Source organism: Elgaria multicarinata, chromosome 5 (genome assembly GCF_023053635.1).
Source record: "Elgaria multicarinata webbii isolate HBS135686 ecotype San Diego chromosome 5, rElgMul1.1.pri, whole genome shotgun sequence".
Classification (NCBI taxonomy): Eukaryota; Metazoa; Chordata; class Lepidosauria; order Squamata; family Anguidae; genus Elgaria; species Elgaria multicarinata.
This window is the reverse complement of record NC_086175.1, coordinates 6,413,633-6,441,500: the sequence shown is the minus strand read 5'-3', so window position 1 is coordinate 6,441,500 and position 27,868 is coordinate 6,413,633. Positions and strand designations below refer to the sequence as shown.

Below are 27,868 nucleotides of genomic sequence, written 5' to 3'. Positions count from 1 at the left end.
TCCAGGTGCGGGGTGCCATCTTGCCCACCCAGCTGAAGCAAAGCCAGAACGCTGGGGTGGGGTGGGTGGGCATGGCTTCACTTCGTCTGGGTGGGCGCCCAGCTGAAGTGAAGCCAGGACACTGGGGGTGGGGGTGGGGCGGCTTTGGAACGGCTCACCCGGCCAGAAGCCGCTCTGGGAGAGTGACTTCCGGGCGCACCATTCCAAAGCCGCCCGCCCCAGCGTCCTGGCTTTGCTTTGGCTGGGCGAAAGCCAGGACGCTGGAGTGGGGGTTGGGCATGGCTTCACTTCGGCTGGGTGGGCGCCCAGCCGAAGAGAAGCCAGGACGCTTGGGCGTGCGGGTGGCTTCGGAATGGCGCACCTGGAAGCTGCCCTCTCAGAGCCACTGTGGGAGAGTGGCTTCCAGGTGCGGTGTTCGGTGCCCCCCTTACCTTGGCGCTCTAGGCGGCTGCCTGAGTGGCGTCTATGGTAGCACCGGCCCTGCCAGCAGGGATTACCTGTTGCTGGAAGCCATTCCATTGCATGTCTTCGCTTTACCTTTCTAGGTTTACACTTGAGCATGATATATGATGTGATTGGCTACTGTGCTCTTTTAATCCTCCCTCTTCATGTTTATTTTTATTTGCTGACATGAAAATTAGAAGTAATCCTTCCAAATATACTGCTTAGAATGTAAATTAATTCCATTGCTTTCTAGTGAAAGTCACAGTATAACTTTCTTCTTCTGTTTGATGTGGAGATATATTTATGTTTCTCAGAAAACTCCTGCTTTCAATGGGAGAAAATGACGAGGCTTGCGAAGTAATCCACAAAGCTTTTATTAAGCAACAAACAGCTCTTCTACCTGAAGAGAGTCTAACCTCTTGGAAACTTCCCCCTAGGCAAAACTATGCAAACTAAGCAAGACAATTGTCTGCTCAAGAAAAATAGGAAGCCACTTTCCAAATGCCCGTAACTTTAGAGAGTATGGTGTGGAGACAGGTTCTGGCACAATTCTAGTCAGACCGACTTTCTCACGCCTTCCTTCCGCTCCATGCGTTTGCGCTTCCGGCGGACCCTAGCATCAGCTATCTTGTCAGGACGCTCTCCTCCGGAAGAAGGCTCACTTCCCACTGAGTGTGTAGGATTTGGCCTTGAGGAGATAAGCTCTAGAGAGGGCTGACTCCCAGCTATGGCATCGCCCGTGAAAGCTTCCTCCGCCACTGGTACAGGCTGGCTGGTATCTGACGCCACCGCCTCTATTTCCGAATCTGATTCTGATTGATTACCTGAAACACCTTCTCCCAAAACAGGGGCAGTAGGGTTAGACATGACACCAATATTAGGATAAAACATAGTGTTACCCTCATTTGTTTGTACGCTAGTATGACAAATTTTGTGTAACCAATGAAAACAAATTACAGCCAATAAATAGCTAACTTGTTAGTTGAATATGAATAGCAGGATATCTTTTGAGCACTTAGAAAGATAATTATGAAATTACAGAATTCTGAGTATAATGTATATCAAAAAAGGTTATAATCATATAATCTTTTTTATAATCAATTTTTTTATAATCATGAATAACGTGGAAGAACTAAAGGTTATAGCAAGCAGAAGACTATGATCTGGCCGTCCTAAACCTCTTCCATTTCTTGTTGTCTGCCCCCCCCCACACCTCACCTCCCTCCAGAAACACACAGACAGAACATATGTTATTTGTTGATTTAAAATCCATATCATAAGTATGTGGAAGAAGATGCTGCAAATAGAAAGAGTTTCATATTCATTTCAAACCAGCCTTTCATATTAAGGCTAGTTTAAAAGAAAAATCTAATCCCTCTAGCCAAAATAAGATGAAGATCAAGTGTATGGGTGGGTGCCTCTCACTCTGCCTTTTGTCTTCAACTACAGCCATGGCCAGATTCTATAGAGAATCCACCCAGGCCACTAACAGCAACTTCTAGCAGTGTGTTCCATGAAGAACCCCTTGACAAAAGACCGTTGGTGTTTTTAAAGAATGTGTTTAGTCCCTTTGTTCTGCTCTTGCTGCATCTATAGCAGTGGATTCAGTCAGATCTCTCTTGTATCCGTTGTTATGCGAAATAATAAAACCGTTTGATACACAGTAATAATTGTACAACTCATTCCCACTTCATTCTGCTGCATGTACTGTATAAACCAGGGGTCCAACATGGAATGGGCAAAGTGAGGACCTGCAGTAACGTTTAAAAGCACACATACTTTCTGTAAGAAATGCTTGTGAAACTTACTAGCAAAAGATGAAGGGTAAGTGGCTACAAACAATGATAGCCAGAAGTGCAAGCTCCATTTCAAAGAAAGCACACCTCTGACTACCAGAGCTGGGGATTAATGAAAACGCCCCCTCCCCACCCCACCCCACCCCCCACATACATTAAGCATCTCTGGCCATGGTTGAGTTTTATAATGCAAGTTAGCCAGAACATAGATTTGACAAAGCAGAGTTTTGTTGTGTTTTGTTAATTACTGTCTTTTGATCTTTCATAAATGTTTCATCTTCCATTGGATGATCCACACATCTTTGTGTGTTATGAAATATTTTTTCTTGTCACTCTTACAGTACTATTCATGGTTCTATCTGCATTTTTTTAAAGCTAAAAAATCCCTGCTGTCTGAGGTTTTGTTGGGAACGAAGATACTTTGCCTCGATAGTAACTTTAGTGACTCTATTACCGTATCTAGCTCTATTGTTTTTATGTTGTTGTTGTTTTTAATTGTTTTAATGCATTTATTTTATTATTGTTTTAATCAAGTTTTATTTATGATTGTGAGCTACCTTGAGTGACATTTTTCTTGATGGAAGACCAGGATACAAATCAGATACTGCATCACAGACCCAGGCCATACTGGTTTTGAGGGGGTACCTTCTTCCATATGTACATGTTCGTTGTGATACAGAAATTGTAGATGCTTTCATAAGAGGCACCTTGCCTTCAATGTCACTGTGGCGTTCCCGCCTCTATCTGAGTGAGAATCTCTCTTCTCTAAGGGCTTTCTTACTCCAAACAGGAGCCACTTTCTCTCTCTCACACACACTGGGCTTCGCTGCCACTAGGACCTTTAAGGCTCAGGCCAAACCCCTTTTACCCTATAAGCTTGTAATGCTCCCTTTATTACTCCTCTCTTACATAGCCAAGAGCAGAGGATGTAGGATTGTAGAAACAACAAAAGCCTTATTAATTACAGTAAATTAGTTCTTGAATAATAAACAAGGATCTCATAATGACTCTACCAATATATATGTTTCCACATATGCAACAGGCAGATTGATATCGGGGATCAGGAAGTTCGAACATATAAGACCCACTCTGGCCCGCTTGCATTGGCTGCCTGTATGTTTCCGAACCCGACTCAAGGTGCTGGTTCTAACCTATAAAGGCTTGGGGCTGCAATACCTGACGGAATGCCTCTCTCAAAATGATCCTACCCGTACACTATGCTCAATATCTAAGGTCCTCCTCCGAGTGCCTACTCTAAGTGAGGATCGGAAACGGCAACAAGGGAGAGGGCCTTCTCAGTGGTGCCCCCACTAATTATGGAATGATCTCCCCAGCGAGGCCCGCCTGGCACCAACATTGCTATCTTTTCAGCCCCTAGTAAAGACTTCCCCCCTTGCTCTCGCTCTCCACTCTCAGCCTCTAGCCTTGCTATGTCTCTCCTGCCCCAACCCTTCTTTCTCTCCCTTCCATATCCAAGCCTTGCTCTTTCTCTCCCCTCCTTTGCCTTCCCATTTCCTCCATTCCTATGCTGTTTAACATATACATGAAGCCGCTGGGGGAGGTTATCCGGAGATGTGGACTGAGGTGTCATCAATATGCGGATGATACCCAGCTCTACCTTTCCTTTTCATCAAACCCAGGTGATGCAGTGACTGTTCTGAACCGGTGCCTGGGCACGGTAATGGACTGGATGAGGGCTAACAAACTGAGACTCAATCCAGACAAGACGGAGGTACTGTTAGTGGGTGGTTCATCTGTCCGGCGAGGTGATGTTTGCCCTGTCCTGGACGGGGTTGCACTCTCCCTAAAGGATCGGGTCCGTAGTTTGGGGGTGCTCTTGGATCCAGAACTGTAACTTGAGGCACAGGTGAACTCAGTGGCAAAGAGCACCTTTTATCAGCTTAGGTTGATATACCAACTACACCCTTATCTGGACAGAGATAGCCTAGCTACAGTTATCCATGCTCTGATAACCTCTCGCTTGGATTACTGCAATGCGTTATACGTGGGGCTGCCTTTGAAAACGGTCCGGAAGCTTCAGCTGGTACAAAATAGGGCAGCCCGTTTACTAACAGGGACTGGCCGGCGAGATCACATTATGCCAGTCCTTTTCCAGCTTCATTGGCTGCCAGTCCAGGTCTGGGCCCAATTCAAAGTGCTGGTATTGACATTTAAAGCCCTAAACGGTTTGGGGCCAGGTTATTTGAAGGAACGCCTCCTCCCATATGTACCTGCCCAGACCTTAAGATCATCTACAGGGGCCCTTTTCCGTGAGCCCCTGCCAAAGGAAGTGAGGCAGGTGGCTACTAGGAGGAGGGCTTTCTCCGCTGTGGCACCCCGGTTGTGGAATGAGCTCCCCGGAGAGGTCCGCCTGGCACATACACTGTACTGCTTTTTATACTGTATTTCGTAATTGTGTTTTTAACCTGTTGGGTGTTTTATTGTGGTTTTAATTTTTGTGAACCACCCAGAGAGCTTCGGCTATTGGGCGGTATAAAAATCTAATAAATAAATAAATAAAAATTCCCTCCCTCTTGCCACACTCTTTCTCCCCACTACCTCTTTGACTCACTGCTCACTCGTCAGGCTCCCACGGCAGTCATAATGGAACCACATCCTTCATGGAACCCCAGAAGTCCCTCAAAGTCTCAAATGTCCCCATGGGTCCAAAAAAGTTGGGGACCCCTGGTCTTACGGGAATTCTAATTCATGTTTGGTTGGATTCACTGCAAGTTCTTCTACAATATTGTTGTAGCTATTGCCCCATAGACCCTATATGCAATTTGTGAATTTGTTTTATATGGGTTAAGATTTTAAATTTTGCTGTCTTAAAATTCCTAGAACTGGAATGTCTTGAAAAGTCTGCTTAGCTGGCGGGTGAATGAGAATTTCAGCTATTTGTCATCATTGCTGGGCTATTTTGTTTGCGCATGAAATATCAACTACATTTTGTTCCATAAACATCATCATATGTACATCACCAGTTGCCATGCAACAGTTCAATTTGTGCTTCCCATTATTTTGTCTTTATTGCTGTCCCAGTTCTACATCATTTGCATATATTTCAATACTAATATGCCACCCTGAGCAAATTAGGTGTTTTCTTTCTCAAATATATGGTTACAATATAACATGTTGAATAATGACACTTGATTTTAGATTGACTGGCATTTTAGCTACCTAACAGTAATCATGCATTGCTGTTGAGTAAAAAGGTTTAGAAACACTGGTGATTATAAAAAAAAATAACAGTCTTGTCTCACCTTAAAGACAAATTTATTATGGTGTAAGCTTTCATGGGCTATCGTCCTCTTCATCAAGTGCATTAAGTATTATCCAGGCTGCTTGAGGTAGGGCAGGCTCTACAGACTCCATGACAGTTCGCAGCCAGGAGGCTTGTGCCTTTTGGGCCTGAACCAAGGCAGGAAAAACAAACAAAGGGAAATTACTCAGTTGCGCTTCAGGACACGCAGGTAAGGCCAGAACTGACATTGCCAAACCAATTGAAACTGCATATATTCAAAAACTCCTAAGGTTGACTGTAGGTAAAACTAATCAAACATGCAGATGTCAGCCCCATGTGAATCTCCCTTTTACAACTTCCAGGTGTAAAAATAGGAGGTCTAGTTTGCAAATAGTGTCACATGTTTTTGAATAGTTCTGTTATAGAGTCTTCACAACGGAACGCTTATCACCGAAGTCACCGCTTTTGTATTTTTGACAGTTCTGCGTGTAGGGTGATCATCCTCATTGTTTTCAGCCAGGACCAGGAAATTCTTGATTAGCAAGACTTTCTATAACTTCTGTGCTTTTGTCATGTCAGCAGTGACATCAGCATCTTTGTGTAAACTGGAGTTTTGTGCACTCAGTTTGCTGGCATTTGATCAGATTCAGTTGTAGCTGTAGGACCAGTGCACTCTGCGTCCTTGGTACTGAATGCTTTGAGCTTTTGGTCCACCCACATTTTGGTAGGAGCTCCAACTAATCTCCCTTGGCGAGAACAAACCCTGGAGCCACCACTACGCTCAGGCAGGCCCAGAGAGAACTACCCAAAGACTCGTACAGAATGCCTTGGCATCTGCTGCCTTCTATCTTGCCTAGACAAACCCAAGTTTGGCTGCTTAGTTCCTCACCTTGCCAGACACAGAGGTCCGCAAAACTCCCTTTTTAAATGGGCACATTTTTCCTTCACCTGTTCAGAGCTAGGAATTTCAATGGACCCCAGGCTTCAGCGTCAGGAACATGTCAAACCAACCCAGGAAGAGGTATCTTAAAAAATCTATTCATTCTTGAATGAGTCCTTCTACACATTATAATCCCCTTCTCTGCCACAAATAGGATATGTTATACTTTGTAGACTGAAGTCTCACTTTCATGGAGAAGTGTTTCCCTAGATAAAATAGGTGCCCCAGTAGATATTGCAGTCAATGACATGTTCAGGACGTCTTTTGAGCAGAAGGTGTATTAAGTTAATTCTATTTATAATTAGGTAAGGAATTGAGAATAAAATTGCCAATTTCATACTGCTCCTTTACAAATCTATGGTGCGACCACACTTTGAATACTGTGTACAGTTTGGGTCACCACACCTAAAAAAGGATATTGTTGAGCTGGGAAAAGTGCAGAAAAGGGCAACTAAAATAATCAAGGGACTGGAGCATCTCCCCTATGAGGGAAGGTTGCAACAGCTGGGATTGTTTAGCTTGGAAAAAAGGAGGCTGAGGGGAGACATGATAGAGGTGTACAAAATTATGCATGGTGTGGAGAATGTAGATAGGGAGACATTTTTCTCCCTCTCCCATAATACTAGAACATGTGGTCATCTCATAAAGCTGATTGGTGGGAGATTCAGGACAGATAAAAGGACAGCACTTCACACAGTGCTATGGAACTATGGAATTCACTACCCCAAGATGTGGTGATGGCCACTAATTTGGATGGCTTTAAAAGGCGGTTGGATAAATTCCTGGAGGAGAAGGCTATCAATGGGATACTAGTTGTGATGGCTATGTGCTACCTCCAGTATTCGAGGCAGTAAGCCTATATACACCAGTTGCTGGGGAATATGGGTGGGAGGGTGCTGTTGTACCGTGTCCTGCTTGTGGGTCCCTGATCAACAGCTGGTTGACCACTGTATGAATAGAGTGCTGGACTAGATGGACCCTTGATCTGATCCAGCATAGCTGTTCTTGTGATCTTACATGTTATCTCCTTTTCATTTTTCAGGGCTTTGCTCTTGTTTTCAGATCCCCCCCCCCCAAATTGTAATTATTTAACTGAGATGTAAGTTCTTTTGAAACACTGTTGCCATTGTGTCCACGTTTTGATGATTTTCACAGTTCTCTGAAGAAATTTCTGGTGGTGATGATAATGCAGTTTGCAGCACTTAGATGACCTCTTAAAGAGTATTGCCATTTTTATGGGAAATGGTGTAATGGAACCAGCATCTGATAATGGAACCAGCATCTAATATGTGGAAGTAAAAGATGCATTTATGGACATGCTTTTAGAAACCTGGACAAATCAGGTTTCTAGGTACATGTAAATTGATGTTTAAAGATGAGTGTAAATACATTTTGTACTTTCACACTTTAGATGTTTGCTGCAGAAAAACATCAGTGTAGTACCAATACATCCCACTGTGCTCATAGCATGTAGCACTCTCCCCATTAATCCCAGGGTGAGAACAAATGTGGAACTGTACTCAGCTGTGTGTGTGCCTTGAGGGTTTTTTTTATGGTATGTATTTTATAGGAGTACTTAATTTAGCATTTATTAAGGAGTAGTAATCATGTCTTGAATTTGGATTAGAAAAGGCAGATCTTTTCCAGGCCATTTTGCTACCTGAGGCAGAGCAGCAAATCCCCCCTCCCCCAAATCATGATTCATAGTACCCAAGGCTAGTCAAGTTATTTCGGTATCCAAGGCAAAAAATCCTATAAGCACCTGTCCCTCTTTCGTGGCATGGAATCTGTTATCCGAGGCAGCTGTTGGGAGGGGGTTAAATTCTCCTACTCCACACTGTAGCGGAGGTTTCAAGACACAACCCCAGATATTATAGAAGAGTGGGCTGTGCTTTAGAGTTCAGGAAAATGTGCCTTGCTCGTCTTCAGAAGTGCCCTTTTTTCCTTCAGTCTTGGTTTCTAGGGTTTCCAACCAGCGGTATTTGACTGGACAGCCCAGAATTTCATCTTGCCTAGCAGTGCTAGGGAAAATGCATCTTTATAATGTCTTTTCTGCTTTTTTAAAAAAGTTGCATTGTGCACAGGATAGGGGGACTTTTTCCTTACACTACTGCGTTTCTTCGATTCTAAGATGCCATCAATTGTGAGACGCACACTAATTTCAGTACCACCAACAGAAAAAAAGCTTTGTTTCTAAGAAATAATAAACGCACCTACGATTCTAAGACACACCCTGTTTTTAGAGATGTTTATATGGGGAAAAAAGTGCGTCTTAGAATCGAAGAAATAGGGTAATTTCTTGTAAGCAGCTATTGACATACTGAGAGACAATTGGCCCTTTGGTCCTTTAACATGTCCTTCTTGGAGGAGACGGTCTCTGCACATGGTCAGAGGCATTCAGCTTGAATCACCAACATTAATTTTAACATCTCTAATTCTTATAATTTATTTATTCCATTTCTGTACCACCCAATAGCTGAAGCTCCCTGGGTGGTTCACAAAAATTATGAACAACGTTTTAAGGCTATGTAGTGAGAACAAAATTCAAGGCCCATGTCCTGTCACTATGTTAATCCTTTATGAAAGATAAGAAAACCACGTACACACAGGTATATTTTAACAGGTATATTTCAATTATACAGGTACGAAAGGACTCAAACTTGATTTTTGAATGAAGCAAACTTGAGAAACCTTTGGCTGCTACCTACAGAGAGCGGGAAGTTTTGGAAGATTTGTTTTTTAGGAGCTGTGTTTGCAAGGTACGGGAGGTAGTTTTGTATGTGGACGAGGGAACAGAGCATGCTTAGACGCTGCTTAATTATTTCAGCTTCGTACTGTAAAATTCAACATAATCAAGGGTGGGGGAGGTATGACTACATAGCCCTTTCAGAAAGTAGGTCCTCATCACAACCATATTCTAAGGAATTTTGAGAATCCTTTCAGTGACTGGAGAAGAGAAATGGAGGAAGGGTGACAGAGTGAGTGCTCTTCTGTCCTCTTTTTCAACCAAGTTTAAAAGCATAAAACAGATACAGGACAAGATTGTAACTCACCAACTTCCTGTAGCTTAGCTATATATAATATGTTCTTAATAACGCTTATAATGATTTCTTATCTAATTACAAAGCAAGGATTTTAGAAATATATAGCTTGCTGCCATTTTTATTACATTTCTAGTCCACTTTCTGTTGTAAGACACAGGAGGCGTCTTACAAATGATTAAATATAACATGCTAGCAGATTCCATAAGACATTCCATTATAAACATAATTCTTTAATCTGTTTTTAATATGTTTGGCAAGTATTGGGTAGAAAGAGCCTAATCTAAATGCCTTTTCGCTCCACAAAATTCCGTTGACCTAAAGAGTCGCCTTCAACTTTTAAATAATAATGAATAGTGCCCTTTAAAACTGCAAGTATGCCATTGACAGTTACAGGATGCTGTTCAGCTCACTTTCAGCATGAATGCTATTAGTCATGTTGAAAGTGAGCATCTCATAATCATTCAGAGCACAGATCATTTTAACCTATAATCAAAAGCTGTAGGAAAACTTAAAATTCAAATATTTTAAGGGTCTCAGGAATCTGATGCCTGGAATTTTTCAGTCCTCGCAATTAAAATCTAGTTGTATACGTCGTAAATCTAATGGGTTGTCTCCCCCAAAGTCTTTTAGAAGGCTTTCATTTGAGCAGGTTTGAGCTGGAGAAGTGACTTATGTTAGAGGAACAGCCACTTCAGGGACTGGATTGAGCAAGTTAATACCAACACCTTTCCTAAAGGAGCCCCTCATCTTGAACCCAGCCCTTGTTGTTGTCCTTAGTACCTTCATTTGAAGGGTCATTTGCGCAGTGTACAGTGGGATGTTGCGCAATGGGCAACACTTTGTAGAACCCTGCTGTACATGGAAAGTAGAAGCAGATCCACTGCGCAGGATTCTGTTGTGGTTGTCAGCAAGTAGGAGAGAAAAGGAATCCCAGACAGAGTAGCAGGGTTGACGTCTTAAGACACTGGCAAATCCGTATATTGGATTCATTTGAGAGGTAAGATGAATACAATGCATGTATTCCTGCGCATACAATGATGGTTGTGCACACTGCCTTTTTGAGCACGTGCATCCCTGAGAGCAAGGCTTCTTCTATTTTTTTCAAGTAACATTTGCAGTCTTTAAGACTTCTGAGCTGGTATAACATAGTGGCAAAAGGACTGAGCTGTGGATCCTTGGTTCAGATGGTGTTAAGCCTCTCAGCCTGCATTGTTATAAGAAGTTAATATATGTGAAGCACCTTGAACTTTCTAAAATGCTACATAGGCATTACTCCTCTCAAATAATGTTAGATCAAACATTAGTTTGTAATTTTTCAGCATAGATGTTGGTTTTAAAAATGAAAATAGCCAAATTTTTGTCACATTCGTGCAGGCCAACACACTAATTCACAGTGATCTTAAAAGGATAAATAAGATAATTTAAAAGCATGCGAAGCTGTATAAAGAAGTAAGGCATTTACTTTGGCAGATCTGCACATAAGACTGCTGCAAAGACATCTGTTAAGACGTCTTTCACAGGGTCGGTGCTCTCTAACACCAAATGGCAGAAGACAGGTAACTTAGCAAAACGGGTTTCTTTAAAAGACATAAACAAAGATATCCAAAGAAAAAACAAACAAAACAACAATCCAAATGATTACACCTAGCAATAAAACTCCGCTCACCTTGGGTGTAATTTTGTCACACATAATCTAGAAAGATTGCTAGCCCACAGTTTGTGGATCAGGCACTACGCAGGAACTTCTTGAATGACGGATATCCGCAGAATTGGATTTAGATGTCACATGTAGCCATGACAAATTGATAGTCAAAGAAAATAGCAGCAGTACGTATTTTCTTAAAATGGAATTAATATAAAATAAGCAACCATAAAAACACTTACCAAAATGTGGTCAAGAAATATTCCTACAATAGGGAAAAGAAAATGTGTGATTGAATAGTGTTCTGACAAATAAAATCTGTCTTTCAGAATCTGTTATCCATTAGCTGATCTTCTATAGTAGGTCTATTTTGAAAAGATTGCAATAATCTATACTCTACCATGGCATTCAGTAATCAATGGAGCAACTATCCTCTGATGAAACAGCAATTTTTATATTGCTGGTTTTTTCATGTTAAGTACAATGGGTACAATATAGGTACTCCCCACTTTGCTGATGTTCAAATGTAGTTTTTCTCCTTAAAAGAGAAGGAGGGTATGCAACTGTAACAATGATAACAGAGCAATCCTGTATACTAGGGATTGGGGATGGCAGAGAGCTACTGGAAAACAGCTGCTGCTGGCTTACAGCAGCCAGGGTGAGAGGCCTTGGGGGGGGCACACTTCTTTGCCATTACTGGTTTGTCTTTTTCGTTTTTTGTTTTTTGTTAATAAATCTCCCAGTGAATCCAGTGGGGAGGGAAGATAGCTAGTATAGGTTTGGGGCCTGATCGAGGGGCGTGTTGTGGGAGTGAGGGGGCTTTGGATCTGGCCCAGTTCTGAGCCTATCACCAGTCTGCGGAGATTTCTGCGCGCATACTGGGGCCTCTGTTGCAGATGTGCAGACCCCCTGGCACAGCTCCTCTCTGTCAGTGGAGTGGCAATCCCAGCTCCTTACAACTTCTGTCCCCAACCCAGCCTGCCTTCGCTAGGGGTTAGTCTTACTCATGTAGTTAGCTTTTTTGGCAGTCAAACATCCCTCCGATTTTGTTTGCTCATGAAAAATACTCTTAAGGCTCCATTAGATTCTTTTTCCTTCGCTGGTAATTTCTTTAGAGAACAACTGTAGAGCATCGAGGGTTGGACTTTCAAACTGGGCCATTGTCTCCCCTTCAGAGGAAACAACAAATGTATAGTATGAGAACATCTCATCTTTTCAAAATTCCACAGATAATTTTGGGCCCTGCCACCACATCAGTGGGTTTGGTTCCTAAAGGCTACAATTGTCACAAAAATCTTCAGTGTTAGAAGCCAACCAACACTCCTCGTATTGAACATTGCCTGAGAGACGTGTTAGATCAGGTAGTAAATGAGTTGTGACCATGATCCCGTTTTAAAAAGTGACACCAAGCATTTGGCAGAATTTCCTTGGGCCCTTATAGATATTAGACATTTGGAAGCTCTTTTGTTGCACTGACCCAAGTACATATTGAATGACTTATATTTTGTTAAATAAGCTGATTGAAGGTCGCATTGTTAAATAGTGGGGAAATGTTTACAATATTTGTTGAAGCTATACATTTAAATATAGATATGAAGTTTTTGAGCATTGCAAACCTGTGACCTGGGAACATATTGGAAGAAACATTTCATTGGTGCAACTCACTAGAAGGTAACTATTTCCATAAAAACAACAACACCAAATCATATTGACTCAGGTTCGATCACTTCCTCATGAAGTTAACTAACCGAGTAGATGAAGGAAAACAGTTGAGTGCTTGATTCCAGGAAGTTTCACATGGTATCTTCAGAAGAGTGCTCAGGAAACATGCAAATCCATAGAAGAAGGAATTACCATGGATCAGGCATGCATGTAAATGAGTACTAATAAATGTATGTCAGGTTGGAAAGAATTGTTTTGGGCCCGTTGCTGTTTAAATCGGCTCCTGTTTATACTGAGCCGATTTGTTTATACTGAGCCCGAATGTTCTCTGATTTCTAGCTTTGATTCTGGTTACTACAGAATTTATGTATTCCAGGCAGTGATCCTATGTAGAATAGGATTATAGTTCCCAATTTGGGATAATTTAACCCATTATGTAAGGAGACACTCCAGTGGAATGCAGTGCCTGCATGCCCTTGGTGTTTCTTCTGCTGTGTTTCTTCTCTCTCCTCTGCCCCCCCCCTCCCCTGTTTTCTTTTGGAAGATGCTCGTGGCAACTCCTTTTAGTGGTGCAGAGACCTGATTCCAGAAACCAGCATGGGGCTTAGACGTTCTGCTGCACATGAGCTCATTGCAAGATCTTGTAGACTGGGGACGTTAATCTTACTCCACCCATCTTAGCAATGACAAAATATCCTTAAGTTTATGTGGTACCTAGTGTGGGAGAGCTGTTTATTCCATTTTGTGGTCACTATCCAAGGGATGATAAGGGTTGCAACCCATAAGTAACAGAATATGCTTTAGCACAGGCTACTTCCGCAAGCCCCACCCTATACTGCACCACCTTGTTCCTTTAGCAGTATATTGCATATATGCTTCTAGCATGCCAAAGAAAACTGTAAAACCTTACAGAAGATGGTGCCACCCGAATGGAGCTTAACCATCCTGTCTAGGATTAGAGTCTCCCACAGCTGGGCAGTAAAAGGGGAGTGAGGCTAACAGGCTGGAGGCAACATAAAAAAGTGGCAAATTAATTTCTTGCAAATACCATGTTATTTTAGAATGAAGTTAAAATGTTTAAGTGCCTGCAGTGCCACTAAAGGTAGGGGGTGAGTGCTTCCTTTGCTCTTCCTTGCTTGGAAGCTAGCACAATGGTTCAAGTGCTGAGGTACCTAATTGTTTTTGAGTTGGCATCTGTAGACAAGAATCAAATTTAAAATACGGAAGCAAAAAAGTCATCTGGGGAAAACACAAACCCCATCTATGGCAAGAATGTAAAGTAGTAAACCTGGAAAAGGGGTATGTGTGTGTGTGAGTGAGTGACAGAGAAAGAGTCCACACGAGAGAGCTAGTTTGGGGTCAGAGGTGACGAGAAGGGAAAAGAATGCGAAATTTAGAATGAAACAAAAACAAAACTCATTGCTTTTATGTTGGTGTCTGGAGAACAATACATAAAACAAAAGTTTTAAGAAGTGAAGTTTTTGTACACTGAAATGTTAATGCAATAAGACAAGATGCAAACAGAGGTGATATCTAATATGGAGCACGAAATTTTGTTCGATTTGACACCTAAATCTTATCTGATTGAGTTCGGAACAGTCTCAAATGAAAGCTGCCAAAGCCTAGATTTTCAGAAAAATAATTGTATCCCCAAAAATAAATTGACAGCTTTGCAATGAATTGTTCAAATTTATAATAATTTGTACTGTGGAGCCCTCACTGTAGAGTGTGTATGTGTGGGAGACCTTTTTCTGTTGAGGTCCACATTATCTCAGTCTAAACTGGGTTCCCCCCCCCCACTATATTCCAGCAGTGGGTGGGGCCAGTGTCAAAAGTGGGTGGAGCTACAGAAGTGACTCTTAATTTTGTCCAGCGTGCAACAGGGAGAAAAAGAGACATTTGCATCCAGGCATTCTCCTTCCCCAATGTGTGTGAACCCCCTCTTTGTAGTTGGAAGGAATCAAGAATTGTAGCTGGAGTAAATAATGCTGGTAACCTGAAGTGACAGGGGGGGCCTTGGAAGAGCCTGGAAGTCTGGATTGGGAGTCCTGGGGGGGTCTCCATTTGGCCGTTGAGTCCATGCCACATCCTATTGGATATATGCCAGGGGTCTTAGGCCTCTTTCAGCTTGAGGGGCCGAATTCTATTTCGGAGAAGCTCTCAGGGACTACACTCCAGCGGTGAGCAGAGCTGGAGGCAAAGGGGAGGGCCCAAAAGATCAAATGAACCATCCTAATGTAGCTTCAGGCTGCCAGATACTAAGCCTATTTTTTTCTATTATGTAAAACTCTAAAATTGTGGGTCACAGCCATTGCCACTTCTTTTTTTCAAGCTTTCAAAACTGAACAGGTTTCTTGCTTACTGTACCAGTTTATCTCTTAACAGGTTTAGTGCAAATTTAAAACGAAGTTGTGAAATCTCAAGATCTGATAAAACAGTTAATTAACAAAGTCATTAATTCCTAAGTTACACACACACGGTTGCAAAAGCTTTCTTGCAGTAGATACGGCTAGTTTTGTATAAACAGAGTAGTATTGAAAGGAAGGTGTGGAGTGTTTTTACTTTCTGAGAATCTAAATGTTAATAGAAATGCAAAACATATTGAGTTGGCTTAAAATAATTGGAAAAGGGTAACAAGGTAACAAATGGTTCCATCATACCACGTTTTCTTAACTTCTTATAGAAAGGCCCCATATGAGGTGTGCTCTAGATCCACTGCACCTTTTTTTCCTAATAAACCAAGCCCCTAAGCGTGTTTGTTCATAAGTTTCATTGAGATTAGTGGGACTTACTCGCTAGGAAGTTTACTGATTATCACTGGGTCCCATTGATCACAAAACATGGATGACATGGTAATCCTGTTTCTCTATGAGACTGCTTTAGACTCCGGTTCACTGCTCTCTGTGAACCGCCCGGAGAGCTTCGGCTATTGAGCGGAATAGAAATCAAATAAATAATTAAAGGGTGGGAGGCTGACATGGCTGAACATGCCCCTCTATACAAAAAAATGTTCCCTGCACATAAAAATATGCAGAAACAGTCTTACCACTTGGTCTATCCTTGACTAGGAGCCCCCTTTCTTTCTGTGCCCCAGAAAGCACACAGACTCTTGCTCTGCTGCTGAACACTCAGAACATTTCTGTCTGCACTCCGCAGTCCCTGCGTTTTGTCTCTATCTGTATACCCAGCTGTTTCCTCCTCTTTTCTAATTTGTCTCAGTTCTCAGTTACCCCTTTTCTCTCTGCACCCCTATAGCACAGCCTTTCTGTACTGTCATCCCTCTCTCTCTTTTTTCTTCAGTCTTTTTTTAAAAGCGCCCCCTCCCCCCATCTTGTGTCTGCTTCTCCTGGTTTAGTTGGAAGGAACAGGACCACAAGGCTTTCCTTCTCCCAGCACTTAACACAGTGAGGGAGAAGATATGGGTGTGCCACGTACCACATCTGGCCAGCCACAACAGGCTAGCAAAGTACATCTCATTATCCAGGGAGAGAGTTGCAATGGCACTCGTTCACCCATCTTTATATCCATTTTTGATGGGCCTTAGATGTTTCCACAAATAGGTTGTAAAGAGCTTCAAATAATTAGCATGCTAAATTCCCCCATTTGATCACAATTGGCCCAAAGACCTTACATTGTGCAGGCCTGGACTACAGGCAGTTTATATGCAGGGGTGCAGAACCTTAGATCCAATCCACTTGGGGTCCCGGTCTTGCCTTCTGAGGCTACCCAGGAGGCCATGCTCCCCAGATTTGACCCCTTTCCCCCACCAACAATCATTTGGTGAATGTTTTGTGCATCCTGTTTTTTGTGCAACTTCTTCTGCCCCACCCCTCCATTCTGAAAGGTTGAAATATCTCTCCTAAGGTTTCATTACTGGGAGGAAGAGCCTTAAATTGAAATAGGCTGGTATTTTTTTTTAAAAAAAAACCACTTTTGCCTTCAGCCTCGCTTACACTAGAATGCCCCCCCCCAATCTCCCCCCAAATGGAATTCAGCCCTTAGGCTGAAAGAGGTTCTGCATTCCAGGTCCTAATCTACACCAAGCAGGATATTGCACTATGAAAGCAGTATATAAAAGGCAGGAGCCACACTACTGCTTTATAGTGGTATTGAAGTGCACTGATAACTGTTGGGGCCTATTGATACATACCATATACTGCTTTCAAGCCACTTTCATTGTTCTGTATCCTGTTTGGTGTGGCTCCTGCCTTTTATATACCACTTCCATAGTGCAATATCCCACTTGGTGTAGATTAGGCCCAGGTTTATAGCAATCCATAAGGTAGAGTTACAAATAATATTGCTGATAGCATTGAAGTTCACGAAGTCCTCACCCTTGTTTTATTGTTGTTTCCAGAGTGCCAGACAGATGAAAAATCTGAGAGCAGCAATAGTGGTAAGTGTTGCCTGCAACAACTTGATTATGACGCTAATAAAGAAATCTTCATTTACAGTGTTTGCATTTGGCCTCCTGTTGATGGTTCATCAAAAGAATGTAAAACACTATAGTTGAAAAAAGCAAAACAAGCTGATTCATTTTTAGAAATTACTTAAACTATTCAAAATATAAAGTCTTTGTTTTGGGTTTGTTTTTGCAATCTTTTAAAGACTTTTAAACTGTTTTCATTTAGGTGCTACAATGCTTTCTGTTTGCTTATTCTTCATGAGAGAATTTCAGAAAACAATTGTGATTATTTCTCAAGAAATAAAATCTACAATCATTACTTTAATTGCAAAAATCACTTCAGATTTGCACAAAACATAAAATCATCACAAGTCACATATACTGTACTTCCATTAAATGCCAGTTCATACACATTAGTCTACAATACTTAATCCCTGATTGCTTTTCAGGTGCCTCAGCAACAGTTTAGCTACCAAGAGTGCATTTGGGATATGTGACTTTTCCATTAAGCCCACCAGTTAATCCTCAAGTTCTTCATTGGATCTGTTTAATTTCTTTCTAAATTGTATTAACAAATCAGCATTTGCAAAGCAAAATAAATCCTGTTTGTATTTCTATTATGTGTCCAATACTGAGCCACCGATTCTCTCTCTCTCTCTCTCTCTCTCTCTCTCTCGAGAGAGAGAGAGAGAGAGAGAGAGAGAGAGAGATTGTTGTCACCATTATTTTATTTGAGGTTTCTCCCTCTGATTAAAATGATTAGCATTACATGGTGCTAATTACAAATTAAGAAATATATCAGTTGATATTTACAAATGTGATTTGTATTACCATATTTCTTCGATTGTAAGACGCCATCGATTGTAAGACGCACACTAATTTCAGTACCACCAAGAGAAAAAAAGCTTTGATTCTAAGAATAATAATCACACCCACGATTCTAAGACGCACCCCGTTTTTAGAGATGTTTATATGGGGAAAAAAGTGTGTCTTAGAATCAAAGAAATACGGTATTATCTTTTGATAATAACACACACACACACACACACACACACACACACACACACACAGATAGGTATTGGCCTGTTTCAGAACACACAGAAACCCATTATTAAACAAACTGGGTTGTTCAGGAGCGAGCGTGTCGCTTCCTGTTCTCCCACTGCACTAAATAACCAAGGGTCAATTCAACGCTAGGTTATTTAGTTTGATATACGAACCTGGAATTGTGGGTTGTTGTAATGAGGAACAGCCCAGACTTGGAACTCATTCTCTTCTTTATGTTCAAAGTTCTCTCCTTTGTTTTGTACAACACATTTTTGGAATGAAAAAATCTACTGGATATGCCTTGTAAAATTAAGACCTGGTACATGCTTTTGTTATGATTTGATTTCATTTATTATGAACTATAGAAAATTACTTTGGCAAGATTGCTTCTGAACAACTGTGTATGAAGTGTAGGTTGTGTTGAACAGCTGCTATTTTAATATATTATCTTGCTCAACCTATATTATTTAGCAAAAATGGCTTTCTACAATCCTGGTTATCCTTGTTACCTGTGAATTTGACCATTATGGTTAGCATAGCCTTTTTCATTTTATTGATCAAATAAAGCTATAGAGGAGTTCTTACCACATGGGACTAGCTATCAAAAGGATCTTGCAAGAATTATAGTATAATGCTACAAGTTAATTTATTTTTATTCTGGATCTGTCGTTTCTTTAAAGTAAAATAAACTTTACTAGATTTTATTCATTATAGGATTCGAGCAGTGGTCATTGAAAGAATTTTGATTTTACCATAGTTATAGAAATCACAGTTAATGGTTATTAATGGAATAAGAAACAGTGAGATAGATTGTTGAATCTTAGAGTAATAAAATATTGCTGTGGGAAGGCATATTAGGCTTCAGTTCTAAAAAAGGACAAAGTGAGTCTGATGGGTGGGGAGATTTCATGGCAGAGCAACCATCACACCCCAAGCCATATTTGCTTGCTAAGGCCAGGGTGTGTGTGTGTGTCTGTTCCCCTTCTCTCTAACCTGTTTTGTATTTCTCTGCTCCCATTGATTCCCTTGTCTGCTTCTGTGCTACCAAGACCACAGAGGTTTTATTTGTTCCTATACCATGTGTAAGTTTTTTTTGGGGGGTGGGGAGAGCTAAACTGTTCTTCCACTTCCTCACAGAAACAGCATTATTTGCTAATTTACTATTGTTGACATTTTTCCACTAAGCACTTAGAGTGTGCATGAAATATCCATGACGCTTCAGTAGCTCAGCTAATTTGAGGGAGGCTCACAGGCAGGTATCAGGCAATTTTAGCTTATTATGTTACGCGTATAATTCAATGAAAGTTTTATGGAAATGGGAAACTGTGAAAACAATCTGAAAAAGAACATTAGCAGTTACTTATTATTTACTATATGAATATATGTTCTTGGTATTTTATAATCAGTTTTGCAATTACTCAATCATGTTACAATGCAATGATAAAATACCAACCCACCCCCCGTAAAATCCAACCCTAAAAATCTTTTTCAATCAATGGAAAAATGATTTATAGTGGAACGTTATCTCTGATAAGATTTGACATGTTTTAGGAAGACTGAAGTGTGTTATTCCCACCCCACCCGGCACTTTTTGTTCAGCCTAAGTTTAATGTTAGTGGCTTCTGAACAAATAATCAGAACATACTTTTCCCCATCAATTTCTAAATACAATGTCTGAGCTTAAAGTATTTTGATAATTTGCCATGTCTTTATTTTAAAGGTAACGAAAGGCACATACGGCTATTCATAAAGAAAAGAAATTATTAGAAACCTGAATTTCAACAAGCGTGTTGGATTTGACAGATTTTGAATCAATGTAGTTGATCTATGCTTAGCATATTGTATGATTTGAAGGGTTCCTTTGGGATGAGCTGTCCTCTTCTGGCAGGTTGCCATCAGGATGGGAGAACAGAGGTTGCTTGGTTTGCCACAGCAGTGAACAGCTTCTTATCCAGGCTGCCACATCAAACATCCTAGGTGTTATGACAGGCTGTGCCATTGTACAACAGGCGGAAATCATCCTCTTTGCTCCTGTTGGTCCAGGGAGGGGGGTGGGCACGGTTTACAGTCCTGCTGGCTTTGTCAGTCAAGTGACATTGCATCCTATGTCATGGTTCTGCGATTGAGCCACACTGAAGGGTGCTCCAGCTGCCTGTTTAAAAATGGAGAAGCATTTATGAATAGCTTTGGGGAAGTCATTTCCACTTTCTGGTTTTTATCCTGAACTAATTCAAGTGGGAGAACATGGTTGTTAAAAGTGTAGACAGTCACCAAGAAGGCTCCTTGGAATAGGTTGGCAGGGATAGAAATAGAAAAATAAACTTTAAAACTCCAAAAGATACATAAGGGTAATAACTTATACAGGTAATTTCAGATGTTTTTGCTCATCAGGGAAATAAGTGGAGGATGCAAGCCTGTTGGGTTGCCTCCTGCTAAAGCCTCTGTTAGGGTTGCACCCGAGGAAGCCTCCGCAGATGAGGAGGAGGCAAACTTACAAGAGGTAGAGGGTGTTTCCTCCCCCACAGCCAGACCAGAGACCGGTGCACAGTTGGAAGGGAGTCGTGCAATGGAGGAGGATGCAGGTCCCGTGGAGGAGCCACGGGCCAGTCAGTCGCTTCCTCTGCCTGTCTCTCCTGAGGCTGAGTCAGAGACGGAGGTGGTTCAACCACCCAGCCCCCGCGAAAGGGGAAAGGAAAAGGGCAGAACAAATGCAGGGGGTCAGGCGAAGTATGCGCCTGCAGAACAGGCAGGGAAAAGACGCCGAGCTGTAGTAGGGGGTTGGGTCAAAGGATGGAGGAATGAGGCACAGCTGGGATCTGGGTGGGGTCATGCTGGCAGGGCTTGAAAAGGGGAAATCTGACCGCTGGTCCAGTGTAGCAAACACCTTTCGTTCCTCCGGTTGCTACTGTGCCCCCACACCTTGCCCCTTGCCCGTGACTTTGGACTCCTGACCTGGACCGGCTTGATTGACTCCGCTTGAACATTCGTCCCTGGCATTTTGGATGACTGACTTGGCTCTTGATATGGGACTGGACTGGACTTTCGCTTGCTCATGGCTCCTTGGCACCAGCCCCCTCTGTTTGGTTCTTCAACCCGGCTCGGTAGGCTTGCGCTTCAGAACTTGTCTCTGGCTAGAACTATTGGAGTTTATGTAAAGGACTGTGTTTCTCTTAAACAGCAGCAGTCCCCTCCTGCGTTCTTGGCCAGAGATTTATGGCTAGGTAATTGGCAATAAATCACTAAAGCAATAAACTACTTAACAGAACGCTTTGACTCGCGGCTGGTCCCTGAAAGCCTCTGATCTCAGAGGCTTCCGAGTATCCTGTGCCCTGCTGAGCTGCTTCCACCAAGATGGGAGGAGCAGTGGAGGTGACTTTCGTCTTTCCATCCACCTTTTCCATTTTTCTTTAACTAGACGGGCCTTTGAGCCAATCTGGAGTAGCCATGCTGTCAAGGGCGAGGCTGGGGCTGATCCTGCAGATCGTAGCCCCCCTGTCTCTTCCACACCCACCAGAATGGACCTTTTGGACCTCTATGAGGTTATCCAAGGTCGCTTTTCTGATCTTGGAAAGCAGGTGCTGCAATGCTTTCTGCAGCAGCTGCAAGGGAGAGACAGTGGGGGGAGGGGGGATTGCATCTCAAAGTCCCCCCCCCCAAACTCATAGGAGTGCCTGAGGCTTTGGAAGGGAGTATTTGAAAAAATCAGATGTCCCTGAGAGGCTTTCCCAGGACCATAGGATTCTGCCCTTAATGTAAAATTAATATCTTCTGTTAATTTCTGCCCAAATCCTTTGAGTTGAACAGATTTGGTGTGACACTGTTGTAATGGACGTGATTCGAAGCAGTTTCTTCTCGATACCCTTTTCCTGCATGGGGTACTCCTACCTTGTATTTCAAAAGAATTATTACGTACAGAAAATTCTATTTATAGTGATTGTTTTCTTTTAGCCAGGAACTATACTTACCTTCTTTTAGTTAACATAATAGATCACCTGGACTAAACTTTATTTTCCAAGCCCAACATGAGACCCTGTTATTCTTCACTACTTCTTAGTCAATTTTCAGGGCCAGCCCTGCTGTGCACCGTGGTAAAGCTTGCGGTTTCTTGTGGCAGAACACAAGATAAAGGCAGGAACAAGATTTGTTTTAAGCATTTCCCCAAGTGCGGTGTGCCATTTGATGCTCCACCTCAGGCACACAAGTGTCTTGGGCAAGCACTGTAAGCTGGCATCTCATAGATGATGATGATGATTAACATCACTGACACTTTAACAAGTTCTTAAAATCTTGTTTTTATTCACCCTAACTCTTGGGAGTCTACAGCAGCAGCATTCGTTCATCTCGACAGAGAAATGCCTGAGGCTGGAATTAATTTTGTTCCATTTAGGCTATAGGCCTGTCCAGCTACTAATGATTCTGTTTTTCAAAGCTGAGCGTGGCAGCGGGCTTCTGAGGTCTAAAGTCAGGGTAGATGGCACCACATTTGAAAAGGTGCACTTGTGTCCTTGTTTTAGGGGAGTGTGTGCTTTCTCTCTGCCACAATTCGTTAAAACCATGTAGTTCCCTCCACTAATTACCATTTTGTACATGTTAGTCAAAGGCTCATTTCACAGCTCCTCCAAACCATCATCAAACAAGCCATTACCTCTCCTCTCTCACATGGCTTTGCTCTTTAATGGCTGGCATGTTTTAATTATAATCCGTGTAGAATCAGATGCACACTTCAAGCCATGGTTTCTGATTCTGTTTTGGTAAGTAAGTATTAAACCATAGCCTGCGAATTTGGCATTATGGCAAATTGCACTATAGCACTATTTTTAGTGCTAAACAGGAAATGGGGAGGAGGGAGTGCTGAAGTCTTCGGTTTGTTCCTCCTCCTCCAAAGCATTGGCTGCGTTTGCACGTCACTTTAAGCCATGATGGGTTAATAAGCGACTCACAGTAGCTTATTTTGCAAATAAGCTACTGTTAGCCCCATACAATCAGACAAATAAGCCATGGTGCATCATTTATTAAGCTACTGTGCGTAATCTGAGTCATTCCCCCACCTCCTGTCCCGCTGCAATTCTCTTGCCCCATCAGTGTCACTGTTTCACCCATTGACAACATTGCAGCAGCCTTTTTTTAACCTTCCACAATACCCCAATGAGAGAGGAGAGGTGGGGGTAAAGTACACAGGCTTAATTGAGCACTTCCAGCATCATCCTGACAAAGGGGTGTGAGACTCACAGCGTTGGAAGTTTGCAGGATCGGGACAGAACTTCATACACAGCCTTGCCTAGTTAGGAGGCACCTGATGCACCACCAAAACCTAGCATGATTACATACAAAGGAGCGCAACCCCTGGGTGCACTAAAGAGGCAGTGATGTAAATAAACCCTTGGGAGTTTGCAGGATTGGGACCAAACTTAATACACGGCATCTCCTGGCAAGGATGTGAGTTAACAGGCATCTGGGACTTAGGTCTACCGCTCTGTCATTGACAGTGTCAATGCTGGAACTAGCCACAGCATAGGATTCCATATCCCTATTGCCTAAATCACTGTTAAGTATGTCGCCTTTAACAGCTGTAATTTCCTAGCATTTTGGAAACAGGAAAATATCTTAACAAAACATGTTAAACTGAAAGGGTTTTTTGTTAATTGAATATGAATCATGGGAAGGGAGAGCTCGATCTTGAAGGGGAATTAATTTAGCTGCTTTCTGTCTGGGGAGCACAGGTGGTAACGTATCCTGCTGTCGCATGCCCTGATGCTGTGACATGGAAGACTAACCTTCAAGTATGTCTGTGGAGGATGCGCCCCGTCTCTTTTAATGACTTAATAGCAAACTTTCGGCATTGTTTGTCATCTTGGTGCTCTACAGTTACTTAAAAATCTAATCATGCCATCATTATAACTGATGGTTAAGTGCAAGCATGTTCAGAGAAAATGGATGATGTGACACTTTATGAGCAACACCCTCCTCCATATTTTCTGCTTACACAGCTACATTTTTGACAGCACAGGAAGCAGTGTTGCTTATGATTCGTGAGGGCAGTTATTGTGGTTAATGAGAATGCAAACTGCCATATATTCTGTTCTTGAATGTTGGGTTAGGCAAACAATATTGCCTCATCCACAGATCTAGTTTATATGATTAAGGCAAAGCCTTGGGAACGAATAGCAGAATAGCTTGATTTTGTCTGCCCTGTTCAGGGTTCATCTTCAAACTCCTAAAAGTGACATTTGAGCCAGTGTGGTGTAGTGGCTAAAGTTTTGGACTGGGAGTTGGGAGATCCAGGTTCTAGTCCCCACTCGGCCATGGAAACCCACTGGGTGACTTTGGGCCCGTCACAGACTCTCAGACCAGTCCACTTCACAGGGTTGTTGTGAGCATAAAATGGAGAGGAAGAGGAGGAGGGTTATGTACGCTGCCTTGGGTTCCTTGGAGGAAAAACGGCGGGATAAAAATGCAATAATACATACATACATTGAATAGCAGAGTTGTCAGCCTAAATTTAGTCCAACCTACTCGTAGAGGGTCCAGGAAAGTAGGCCGGGTATGTATGGAGCTTAATGCTGGTGCTTGCTTGAAAGGGATGCACAGTATATGGGCCTGTGAGATATTGATAGAATCCTGAGCGACGGAGGCTTTACTCTCTTTTTGTCTTGTAAAATTGGCAAGTTATTGGGCCTCATAATTGTAGAGATGTTTGATGTAATTGGCCTAATGCATCAGAGAAAAGTAAAAAAGCTAACGCGAAAAAAATCATTAACAAGTTGTTGTTTTTAAAAGTTGTGATTCACATTTGTTTGTCATGTTTGTTCTGCAAAGGAGCAGAGGATGGCATGCAGGAGTCTATCCCATTTTATTCCCAAAGCAACTCCTTGAAGAAAGTTAGTCTAAGAAAGAATAACTTCTGTAAGACCACCCAGTGAACTTAATGACTGAGTATGGATTTAAACTCGGGTCTCTCCAACCCAAGATTAGTCTGTTGCATTATCCTAGCTTTCGAAGACATTTCAGGGCAACAATTTAAGAATATTGCAAGATTAAGTCAACATGCCCATGAAATGCATTTAGGCATTTATCAGGCTAATGGAAATGCGGTGTAGATTATACTGCCAATATGCAGAGACTGTCTTCAAATTAAGTACAGTCCCCTTGTTCATGGTGGATTTTCACATGGATGTCAGTGTTGAACAAGCCGACTATTCCACTGCTCGAGCATTCATATATGCAGCTTCCTCAAAGGCATAGTCAGAGAAGTCTTGCTTCTCTTTGAGGCGTTGTCTGTTTTTTGGAGTCAATCAGCTGATTCAGAAAAGTGTCTGTATTGCCTGCTTGAGCCACTTCAGAACGCAGATGAGGGGAACATATCTTAGAACGTTCTGACATGTTTTATTTATGGGTGTTTAAAAAACAAACAAACTTTTAAACAAGGCTTTTGGGGAGAAAGCAGTGGTAGATCCCTCCTTCTTGATGTGCTCTCTGTCCATTGGCAGGGTGTAATTTCTTTTCTTATGGTACGCATTTGGATGGGGGTGGGGAGCATTGAAACATGGGACTCGTCTTCCTTCCAGATGCATCCTGAAGTGCTCATTTTCCATTTGAACGGTGTTGTGTGCTGTTTCTGAACATGGATCAACCTTTAATTAAAGTGTGGGCATAAGCCAAGGTCTAGCAAGTTAAGAGGTACATAAACTTGTGGTAGTGCCCTCAAAGACTGTGTATCAGGGAACGCTCAAAGATTGTGTATCAGGGAACACATCACACAACTTTTCATGCCATCTTAGGGAGTCCTATATCTACCTTTTGAGAATCATGGTTCCCTTTGAAATCTATTCTGCTACAAGGCAATAATTCCAGAAACTATTCCATTCTTACTAGAACAGGGGTGGGCAACATATGTCTCTGGGGCTTAATAGATGCATCCTGACAACCAAAGGCACCATTGATTAAAAGTAGCAAAATTCCTTTTCTTATTTTGAACTCTCTTTTTGCATGGATTATATCAAATCCTATAATGATAGATGATGTTTCTTCTGTTTTTGAAAGAATAACTTGTACAGGAGATTACAAATACTTAATGGCACAAAGCTGTTATTAAGCAAAGCCCTGGCTGTATCACTCTTGCTTTACTTGGGTTGTGTTCCTATCCAAGCTGCCCTTCCCCTTGCCCAGGCCCTGTCATAAGTGTGAGCTACAGGTCAGGGACCAGCCTTGGGAATGTGAGCTTCCTTCTTTCTCCAGGACAAAGGCCCCACTCCCATTCCTTGTTGGCTTTTGCCATGGCAAAAGGTATAACACCAAAGCAGGGATAGGTAACCTGGTGCCTTCCAGATGTTTTGGGCTACAACTTCCATAATGCTTGACTATTGGCCCTGCTGGCTGTAGCTGATGGGAATTGTAGCCAAAACATCTGGAGAGCGCTAATTACCTACACCTTTAAGGATGAGGGAAAGTTTGGAGGAATTTGCACGGGAGGGTAGGAGGGTGAGAAACAGAGGTTGGCTCCTGAAGTCACCAAATATGGTTTGTGGAGAGCCAGCATTACATCTGCACCAAGATTAGTTCCTCAATCCCTCAGTACTTCCCCCAGTCCTTTCTCATCCCTATAATGTAGATCAATACATGGTATATCGTCCTTAATCCAGTGATACCTAATTCACATCCATACATGGGCATGTAGAGGCAGCAGGAACACTTCCATCTTTCCTGATTTGTAATACGTCCTTTCTTCTCTTCTTGCATCACAATTGCCTTTTGCAACTTTGGGGAGATAAACAAGCCTGTTGTCTTGTGTGCTGGGCAGTTTCTGCTGGTTGGTAAAGAAAGGATGGAGCCCTGATATCCCTTCTGCTTTTCTGTATCAGAATCACTTTATACCAGCCAGTGACTGCATCCATTTTACGCACTTAAAACATAGCAGTATGGTTATTTGGGATCACTTATACCTGGATAACACTTGTGAAGTATATAGCACAGGTATTTTTAGAATTATAAGAGCTCAGTTTTATTTGCTGCTGGGTATTGTTTTTGTTCTAAATAAAAACTGGCTTAGGATAGTGGCTAAGAGACTGAGCTATGAATTGGGAAAGCCCCCAGTTTGAATTTCTCCTCTTCCACAAACTCACTAAGTAGCATTCTTTCTCATACTCAACTCGCCATCTGCAACGTACAGTATTAGTAGTGACATTCCTTACATGGATGCTGTGTGCATTGGAACAAGTTAATGTATATATGGTGCTTTGAACAATCAGAAGCACTCTACAAATGCTAAGTAGTTTTTATTTATTAACTTGTTGGGCATTACAATTCTGTGTGGCATAATGAGGTTCTGCATATAATTTCCCTACTTGCAGAAATACAAGAGACCTCTAGGCATAGTTGTCAGTGCTGTCTTGTTTTATATCTGTACCAACCTTTCTTGTTCAAATAATTGTCTTGATACAGTTAAAGTTCAGCTCCTTGTTGTAGTCAGTTCAGAATGTAAACTTTGTAGAGAATCTGCCTACACTTTTGTCCTCTAACCAGGACCTGTTTTGTATCAAAGCATTGCAATCTTGATATATTGGGACAATTTCCAGAGGGGTAGCTGTGCTGTTGCAGGAAAACCGACGAAGAGTCTTTTGGTACCTTAAAGACTAACACGTTTATTC

At 42.1% G+C, this 27,868-nt stretch overlaps 2 protein-coding genes across 3 annotated transcripts in view; one reads left to right on the top strand and one right to left on the bottom strand.

Moving 5' to 3' along the window:
- Positions 1 to 27,868, bottom strand: part of TPT1 (tumor protein, translationally-controlled 1) — a 225,755-nt gene that overhangs the window by 120,896 nt on the left and 76,991 nt on the right. The gene's annotated exons all lie outside the window — the stretch shown is intronic.
- The window catches only part of GTF2F2 (general transcription factor IIF subunit 2), a 112,373-nt gene that overhangs the window by 22,483 nt on the left and 62,022 nt on the right, over positions 1 to 27,868 (top strand). The window contains exon 5 of one of the 2 annotated variants that reach the window (XM_063125958.1): positions 17,130 to 17,168. The exons of the other annotated variant lie outside the window; for it this stretch is intronic. Coding sequence (XP_062982028.1) covers positions 17,130 to 17,168 — 39 coding nt within the window. The remainder of the gene's footprint in view (positions 1 to 17,129; positions 17,169 to 27,868) is intronic. 2 annotated transcript variants of the gene reach the window in all.